General features: G+C 35.2%; 2 protein-coding genes across 2 annotated transcripts; both read right to left on the minus strand.

The window, feature by feature from the left end:
• Positions 1–949: 949 nt before the first annotated feature.
• On the minus strand, positions 950–1,561 carry LOC131046421 (uncharacterized). The gene has a single exon (XM_057980155.2). The coding sequence runs from the start codon at positions 1,559–1,561 to the stop codon at positions 950–952; it is 612 nt and encodes a 203-aa protein (XP_057836138.2).
• A 5,079-nt stretch (positions 1,562–6,640) lies between these two features.
• On the minus strand, positions 6,641–8,212 carry LOC131046420 (replication protein A 70 kDa DNA-binding subunit C-like). The gene is made up of 4 exons (XM_059209768.1): positions 7,980–8,212; positions 7,644–7,876; positions 7,345–7,562; positions 6,641–7,258 (listed from the first exon to the last, which is right to left on the minus strand). Exons 1-4 carry the CDS (start codon positions 8,210–8,212, stop codon positions 6,641–6,643), a joined length of 1,302 nt encoding a protein of 433 aa, XP_059065751.1.
• Between the last annotated feature and the right edge of the window lie 2,257 nt (positions 8,213–10,469).

The following is a 10,469-nucleotide window of genomic DNA, read 5'->3' on the forward strand; positions in this document are numbered from 1 at the left end:
TCATTCTATAGCGGTGGTTGAAGCAAAACCTTGATTGTTGCATGGATGAGAACTTTAAAATTAGCAAAAAGTAGAAAAGCAACGATGTAGAAATGCCAGATTAGTTGAAAAACGTTGATTGAAAATTGGTTGTGCATTTTTTTAGAAAACGAGCAGAGGAAGATTAGTGATGGGATAGGTTTGAATCGCATTACCTGCTGTGTTTTTTTGTAGTTGCATTGTGTAGATGGAGCAGCTTGAATGTGTTTGTTTAGCTAGTCTCTGTGAAAGGCAAAAGACGAGGTTAAATATCATTGGCGAGACATTGAACAATGCAAGGGAGAAATTGGATGGATCTGAAATAAACAACAAGGAATATAATTATAATATTTGTAGATATTAGAATAATTGATACAACATATTTATAACGAAAAAACTTTGACATTTAATATACCTTATTTTGTTGCAACCAAAAGGAGTGGCAGAGGAGGAGTGCAATGCTGCAACATAGTTACCCAGTACAGGGAAAGGTAATGATGAGCATTTTGTATTAAACTATTTCTTACAGTTGAAATGAAGACTAAACTAAAATCCGTCAAATGGATATTTAACCAGAACGGATAGCTTAACATAAGTAGATAGCTATACCTTGTTTAGAGATATTATGGGGAAATTGGATGGTGTAATTGTTAAATATGGAATGAGTATCCAAAGAGAATGGCAATATAGAAAATTGTTGGCATACCTGGTAAGAGGAGGCCAACGTTGAATAATGTTGTGTGTAGAAATTCTAGACGGGTGAAGAAAAGTAGTGAGACAACAATTAAGATGGACCCTGCAAGAAAAGAAGCCACATTATTAATGAGATGCATAGTAAAAATGTAGAGACTATAGAAATTTAAAAGGTAAAGGGAGGAGTGGAGCTGAAATTGTGGAGTGACATACCTGATGTTGTTGTTGATTAGAGTTGCTAGCTGGGGGGTGATGTAGAAAGCTGACTAGAGAGAGCAGCCAATCTGTTTTCTTCTTTCTTTTTGATAGTTGTATAAGCATTGCTTTGTAATTTTGAGTACCTTTCAAAAGTGAAAGGCGGGTCTATTCTTAAATGATGAAGAGATTTCACTCGTGATAGTGCAGTGAAGGTTAGCCCTTGTTTTTCAGTCTTTCCAATATTGATTGTTGCTTTGGCCAAAGTGAGGCCTTGGGATTTGTGAATAGTAAGAGCCCAAGCCATTGCAAGGGGGACTTGAGTGCGGCTACCTCGAGTAATAGGAGTTATAGGGACAAACTTTGGATTTGCATTGTCCCAATGAGGTCCAGTATAATTTTTGAATTCAATGACCATGTACTTTGGTAAGTCAGGAGGTTTAGAATCTGTATCATAGACAATGGATTTGATTTGTCCTAATGAGCCATTCACCAAACCATCTTGTATCCATAGATTAGCTATTAACATTACTTGTTCATTGACGGAGAGTAGTATTTCTGAAGGGAGTTGCTCATCATTATCATATGCAATGTTCGTTTGCCTTGGAACTTGGGCAAGACATCGTGCAACAGGCAAGTGCAATTGTTTTAACATTTTAGTATTGTGGTGTTTGGTTGATGCATTTATTGCAAATAAATGAATTGAACTGTCAAAGTCCTTGTTGTGGTTAACAACTAGTTTGGTAGAGGATCGAGACATAAGAACTTCCCAATCTGTTTGTGGAGCAGGCTCTTTGGAGATCTGAGAAAAACACAAGAATGGGGGTGTGTTAGAATGAGAAGCAACAAAGGGGAAAGAACGAGTGGAGGGCTATTGAGTGTGCGACACATATGGTTGGAAGCATATTTCGGTGCAGGAACCTAAAATGTAGTGGAGTCTTCAATCGGTAGAACCCCAATTCCCTTCCAATGGTTCTCCACCCTCCTCCGCCGATTGAAGATGAAGGGAATTCTATTGTATGGATAGGCTAATGAGAAGGGGCGCAGTGTGATGAAGAGTGTTTATGGAAGGGTGTATATGGGTGTGGCTACACATTGAGATGAATAGAAATGGTATACAAGGGAACACGTAAACGGTGCAGTGCATTTATGGAAGGGCAGATATAAATGGGGTTGTTTAGACAAGTGGAAGGATATATGGACATACTTTTTTATGTGTATACATATATATGCAGCGAAAAATAGTATATAGTTACATGTGTGCATGTGTAAACACATAGATACGACAACATATATATGTATATGCACATACACACATGCATGTACACCTGCATAGATATATACATAGATAAATAGGTAAATAGTCACATATATGTAGTTTAGGACAGTATATACTTACATATGTGCATATGCAGATAGATAAGTATGTTAACACATATATGTATATGCATATACACACATGTATGTATACCAACATGCATATATATATGTGTGTGTGTGTGTGTGTGTGTGTGTGTGTGTGTGTGTGTGTGTGTGTGTGTGTGTGTGTGTGTGTGTGTGTGTGTGTGTGTGTGTGTGTGTGTGTACATGTATGTAGTTTAGGATAGTATATACTTACATATGTGCATATGCAGATAGATAAGTATGTTAACACATATATGTATATGCATATACACACATGTATGTATACCAACATGCATATATATATATGCGAGACTGTGTGTGTGTGTGTGTGTGTGTGTGTGTGTGTGTGTGTGTGTGTGCGTGTGCGGGTGTGGCGGTATGTATGTGTGTGTGTGTGTGGACAAAGAGGTAGATATATATGTACAATGATTAATTTTAAGAAGGCAGTATGCATACAGTTTAGAAAGCCAATCTCATGCCATTTGATGGGCAGGATAGAAGAACAACCATTATTAAGTAACAACAACAATTTAACATAGGATGTTGTACAATACATATAGTAGAGTTATCAGTATGGACAGAAGACAATTAAATGGATGCGTCTGTGAATAGTGGATTGGGGAGTTTTTTGAAAAACTAAAAGAATTAGATAATGGTGGGAAATTAGGATATAGACCGCCAAATGTTTGAAGAAAGTAACTAATCCAAGACATATATAAACAAACTGAAATAACAAGAAAATATTTTTTTTTTGCCAAAACACTTAATTCAGATGTTGATTCCTTAAGCAAACGTGAATGAGAGCTATAAAATCTATAGGGCTCGTAAAGGACAGGAACAACCTACACGAGGGCTTGAGGACTTCTTAGAACTAATAAGTTGAAACAACCGTGTTTCTAATTTCCGTTTTTTTTCCCAAAAATCCCTTATGCCTATACCAAATTAGTAATTCACTATTGCGTAGGGAAGCTAATTTTCTAACAAGTGCTTACAATATAACAAACTTATAATTGAGTAATTTGCAACCATTCTTATTTTTAATCTGGGAAGATTGAATCACAATGCAATAAAGTTGTAGTTCACAGGTTGGTTTAAATTCTAGGCCAATGGGAAATAACGTAGAGGCAATTTTAGACTGTAGATGAAAGAATGTAAGCAAAATGTAAACGGGCATGAACAAACAGTGCAAAGCTAGACTTGTTGGGTTATAATTGGAAGGCTGAGTTTGGGTCTCTAAAATCTATGTAAGAACCTTGTAGTGGAATGCTTACTATAGTAAAAAAATGCATTCCGAGATGAAAGTTGTATGAAAATAGTACTAACCGTTATGGCCAGCCAGGCAAACCAAAGATAAGGGAAAAACAACAATGGTAGGAAGCATTTTAGACAATGGGAAAACTGGGCAAATGGGAGTTAATCCTATTACGGTCTCTTCCATTTAGAAGTTGTAACAACAATGATGGCAACGTACAATCTAACAAAGCTTTACAATGTAGAAGGCCAGTGAACTATGCTTGCAAGGTAGTATATAACAAAACTGCATGTTGGCAGAAAATATGCAGCTATAAATGCATGAAAGGCAGTGAAGACGGTTCAGTCGGTAGAACCCCAGTTCCCTTCCAATGGTTCTCCACCCTCCTCCGCCGACTGAACATGAAGGGGATCGCATCATATCTATGTATATAGATATATATGTAGCAAAAAACAATATATAGGTACATATGTGGATATGGAAATACATAGATAGAGGAGCATCTCTATGCAAATTCATACACACACATGAATATATATATATATATATATATATATATATATATATATATATATATATAAACAGATACGTATATGTAGACCAAATTACTATATACTTACGTATGTGTATATGCGGACAACTATGTAGAGAAAGACATACATACATATATATATATACATATATACATATATATGTATATACATATATATATACATATGTATATACATATATATGTATATATGTATGTATATATGTATGTATATGTATATATGTATACACATATACACATATGTGTATATGTGTATATGTGTATATATACATATATACACATATATGTATATGCACATATGGATATATACTCAGATCCACATCCATATATATATATGTTTGTTTGTGTGTATGCAAATAGAGTAATGCAAACGTATAAAGTTCAATTCAAAGAAGTTAGCATTTGCATGATTTGTACTTTAATCTGCTATGTAAATCTGGAAGAGGTGGTAAAAAAGCGTACATAGAATTGCAATTCGAATAGAAAAGAAAATCCATAGACATATACATTGCGATTAAAACTGTGGGGATGTGTTTATGTATAGGAATGCTAAAATATAAAGTCATCATATGTTTGTAGTGCTTTTTGAATTAAATTTTAAAAAAGGGATATGAATGAACCATAATTGGAAAGGACAATGTTTGTTTAGGTATGACAGCAGACTAGAGCAGAGATGTATATGAAGAGAAGTAAAAGCTAGTTCTTGGAAAATGAGACTAAATGTTTTTTTTTTCAGTCATCTTCAAAGAAAACTGGTAAATGGTTTTTTTCTTGGAAGGAGAAAGTGAAAAGATTGAAGGGTGGACACTTTAAAATTCCTATTACGGTCTCTTTCATTTAGAAGTTGTAACAATGATGGTGGCAACATACAATCTTACAAAGCTTTACAATGCAAAAGTCTTGTGAAGGATGCTTGCAAGGTAGTATATGGCAAAAGTGTATGATGGCAGAAACATGTAGTCCTATATGCATGAAAGGCAGCGAAGACGGTTCAGTCGGTAGAACCCCAGTTCCCTTCCAATGGTTCTCCACCCTCCTCCACCGGCTGAACTTGAAGGGGATCACAACATATCTATGTATATAGATATATATGTAGCAAAAAACAATATATAGGTACATATGTGGATATGGAAATACATATATATAGGAGCATCTCTATGCAAATGCATACACACACATGCATATATACCTACATACATACATACATACATATATATATATATAGATAAACAGATATGTATATGTAGTGCATAGTAGTATATACTTACATATGTGTATATGAAGACACTTATGTAGAGAAAGGCATATATATATATATATATATATATATATATATATATATATATATATATATATATATATATATATATATATATATATATATATATATATGCACACATGCATATATACTCAGATCCACAGCCATATATATATGTGTGTGTGTATGCAAACAGATTAATGGAAACGTACAAAGATCAATTCAAAGAACTTAGCATAGTCATGGTTTGAACTTTAATTTTGTTATGTAAATCTGGAAGAGGTGGTAACAAAACGTACATAGAATTGCAATTTGAACAGAAAAAGGAAATCCATAGACATGCACATTGCGATTAAAACTGTGGAGATGTGTTTATGTATAGAAATGCTGAAATATGAAGGTATCATATCTTCAAAGTGCATTTTGAATCAAATTTTAAACAAGGGCTATGAATGAACCATAATTGGAAAGAACAATGTTTATTTAGGTATGACAGCGGATTACAGCACACATTTATATGAAGAGAGGTAAAAGTTAGCTCCCGGACAATGAGATTAAGTTTTTTTTTTTTGAATCATCTTCAAAGAAAACTGGCAAATGGTTTTTCTTTTGCAAGGAGAAAGTGAAGAGATTGTAGGGTGGGTACTTTAAAATTGTGGGGCTTTATATATACACACAGATACATCCATACATATATATGCATACACATATAAACCATGCATAGAAAAAGAGGTTCTAAATAAAAGCATACTGAGCAATTGGCAGCCTTCATCGGTAGAAAAACATATTAGTTAAAGGATTGAGCAAGCCATCTCAAAATGCAAAACAACACAATAGTAATATGTGGCTATATGTAGCTGTTCAATGTTTGAAATAACTGCGAGCAAGTGTGGTGGAACAAAACATTGTCAAATTGTTTGTAAATGCATAAATATGAGCTTCATATAGTGTACGTAGACAAAGAGAATTCCTATTTTTTTTGCCCCAACAATTATATAGTCATGTGGTTGCACCCATTCTAGCAATCTCTCCAAGCAGATAGGTGGACTTAGCGTCAAAATCGAGCCTCTGCACTTTGTTGATTGCTACTTTTATTCTACGCTCAGAGTTGTATGTGTCAGTAGAAACCAAAGCTGTAAAGCTATAGTGCTTGAACATAGCTTTATTAAGTATGATGTGAGGTGTTTTTTCTGTTGTTAAGTCGTATTGTAGTATGTATAGTTCCTTTGTAGACAAAGCCAAGAGTTTTGTGCCAACCTCATCAAATGCATTAGCCCAAACACTGCCTGTATGATCTTGTAGTTTCATCTGCAGGAGGTATGTAATTACATTCAGGGAATTGTGTTTGACACCTAGGGCAGAGCCACAAATTCTCAGCTAACTTACTACATTTCTTTTTACATTCTTTATCGTTGAACTGTAATGGGCAAGCTGTATAGTAAAACTGATCTTGCTTTATGAAGCGCAAGACAGCTGTAATAGTAGTCTCAATGGTTTCCGACACAATGCTAAGGCATTGTAGGATGGATGCAATTGACATTCTTTGATACTGGTTATTTTTGGTATGGACAACCGAAGAGTGTGGATCAAGGCATTGTTGTACAATGCCTCTTAAACAAAGTGGGTTTGCTTCTGAAATAGAAGGGTTAATTTCAAAAGTTGTAGACACTGAAATATTAATGACTTTTCCATTGAAATAACCAACCCTTGCATTTTGAATAGCAAGGATGACAAATGTTCCAGATGCATGCATATTTTTCAAGTCACTACCTAGTTGTTCTGATGGCGGGCCCCAAAGGTTAACATCTATTGTCAAAGTTGACATATCATTTATTTTTACTATTCTCTTGTTTACAGTACAACCATCCTTTCTACGAATTACAGAAATCTTTCCAACGTTGACAATAATACCAATAACATCAACCAAAGTATTGTTGTTAGTGGTGAGAACTTCATTAATAGGGGTGAAGCGACTTTTTTTTTAGTCTCATCAAGATCAGGGGCAGATCGCTTCAAAACTGAAGTTTCAATCAAGATAATCTCAAGGTGGTTGTTAAGCTTATTGTATACTGTGTTTGCATCCTTTACAGTACCTTTGGGAATAACATATGAAGCTCCTTTTTCAATTCGATGATAGTGCAATTCTGCTATCTCATCAAAGGAAGTGATTCTAATTTCACAACCCTCTTCGTCTATAATATCGAAACTAAAAACTTGGCCATTGCGCTTTGGCGTGTTATATTGATGCATCTACCTCTTATTTGTTACCCTACCTTTTATGGTCCAATTGTTTTGGAAAGGGTTCAAGCTTTTAACAAGGCTGATATTTTTAGAGGGAGCATTTTGTGGGGAAGGTAAATCTACACCGAATTTAAGAGCACATTTAGTGGAGGGTGGGGTTTCACGGCCCAACATTTGCTCCTCCTGCTCTTTAAAGAGGTATCTAGGTTTTCCAACCAAATGACAATCCGTTTTCTTCACATCAAGAGTGAATATAATGATGGTCCTGTAAAAGCGAGAAGGAGGTATGCTCAATTGCAAGAAATGTGTTTGTAAACAACATAGAAAAAGGTTCACATAAATGAGGAAAAATGCATTATAGAAGCTACCTTGTGTTCCAAACATATCGACAAGTATAGTTTGTCAACAAAACAATAGAACCTATCTTCAACGTCTCTGCATGCAATAAGTCAGCATACTTGGGTGACAAAATGGCTAGCTGCATATATGTACCATCTGACAGGACTATTTTGTATTTGTCATTGTCATTTGGATCACCAGCCATTTTTTTAAATGACAAAAGCTGCAACAATGGCGAAGGGATATCATCTCCAGCATTCATAGATCGGATTGCATATGGGGTAAGCTCGAGGTGATTGTTAAGTCCCTACAAGGAGAGGACAACAAGGTTGAATTTATAGAGGAGGGAAGTTCCATAGCAGCAATGCAAACATGGTAAAAGGAAACTATGTTTGGTGATATATATATATCCAATTTGGTGCCAATCTATATATCTATTCATGCATGAAGACAATAGAATGCCAGTCATATTACAAGGTGGTGGAGCAGTTTTGAATAAAAGGATGCCTCGTTGTATATTCCTATAAGTTAATGTGTTTGTGAGTTTTTTTTTTCTTTTTGTTAATAGATGGATAGAATATATGCATAGACTATGAAACATGGGAATGATGACAACTATGTGGATGCAGCGAAACATGTATACAAGTGATGTTTTTTGTGTTGCTGAAATACCCAAAAGAATGATTATATCTTTAAATTTGTGACAACATAGAGTGGATTATCTTACCGAAGTATCTAGGGGAGGCTATTCTGATGGACCAGGAGAGCTAGTAGAAGATGACATACTGCTTAATGCTCTTCACAATTAGAGGGAGCGATCTTTTGTGAGAGTAGATAACGTCTATAGGAAAATAAACAACATAAAGAAAGGTTGAATAACATATTCAAATAAAACCTCCAAAGGAAAATGCAACATAAGAAACAAACAGTCATAAATATTGAGATTAATATACATGCACACTTTGACAACCCAACAAATTCAATGTTTTGTTTCCTATTTTTCAAAGGCAACAAAATACAAAATTATAGACAACCGGGAAAAGAGGTAAGAAACACAAAATTGTCAACGAAGCTAGTTTTTTAATGTTAAAGGCTGCCTAGTTGACCCAAAAAGAGGTGAAAAATAGAAATCTATCAGCTATTTGAAACCCACAATTCCAAAGGACTACATTCTACTTGTGAAAGATGAACAGGCCAACGAGTGAAGTTGAAGTGCAGGCAGGGCAAATCTCATCAATGTTCAACGCATAGCCCATCAATGTTCAAGCCAACTCAAGAACAATATCAAATTTACTTTGCTGGAAATTCATATAGAATGCATTGTGGATAACTTGACACAATTCAACAAATCAGTGAAACCGAATGATGGATTTCTTGCAGGACGAGGCCGTAGAGAGAAAAATCAAATGACGATGAAAAGATGGGCTACATTAATTAGAGCATGGGAATTCGCTTTTGCAAGTATTTGAAGGTGTAGGCAAACCTAGCAAAAGTTCATGTATGGAAGGTTTTTTTTGGCAACACATTTTGCTGTGTATCCATTGCGCTAAGCACAGTGTATCTATGGCTCATGAACCTTGTAAGTTGCATTCGCATAAGGCCACCGATAACAAATTCTGTTGTTCCTCATCTCAAAAAAAAAAACATTGGGACAAAGACAATTTTCCGGAGATAAATGCCTCCACTAAAGCTGGTAGATATAGGTATATTCACATATATATAAAGCTATATATTTGCATGGACAGACATAGAATTCCATATGCATGTGCATGTAGAAACATAAATATGTATGTATATATATCCATATACATATAGATAGATATGTATGTACATGGATATATAGATGCACAGGCATGTATGTATATATGGCTACAAGGATAAGCATAAAGCTATATATCTGCATGCACAGACATAGAAATCCATATGCAACTGTATGTATGTAGATGGATATATAGATACACAAAACCGTGATCGCTCTTTCCATAATCTGCCAGCCAGTAAAGCAAACAACAAGCACAAGTACCGGGCAAGATGGATGTTTAGTTCTTAAAACTCCCTACATGGCGAAAAGGAAGGCGTAACAAATACAAAATATTCAACCAACATGCAGCTACTTTGAGCTGATTGGTAGGTGATTTTAGCAAGGAATGACAATTTCAACGCATTTTGCTTGAATTTTCGTGGGCAAAATTGCCCCCTAAACCTCAAATTGAGCCACTTTTTGCTGCATTTGTTTGACAACAGAAAGGGGAGGAGGTTGTGTATTCTTTTGATAGCGAAAGAGTGTCGTAACAAGGGTCACAACGGTGAGAGTAAACAGATCCATATTTTTCGTCAGGTGCTGTAGGTATTTCCACTGTGCGAGCAGTCTTGTAGCCAACATATTTTTTTTATTGTGAGCTATCATGGATTTCTCTTTGTTTAATCTATACATTTCTAAAAAATCCATGAAGCGAGTCATTTTCAATGATAGTGCATATTCTAAAAATCCTATGAGTGAGTCTGCTTTGCAATAACTG

This window comes from Cryptomeria japonica, chromosome 1, assembly GCF_030272615.1.
Source record: "Cryptomeria japonica chromosome 1, Sugi_1.0, whole genome shotgun sequence".
Lineage (NCBI taxonomy): Eukaryota > Viridiplantae > Streptophyta > Pinopsida > Cupressales > Cupressaceae > Cryptomeria > Cryptomeria japonica.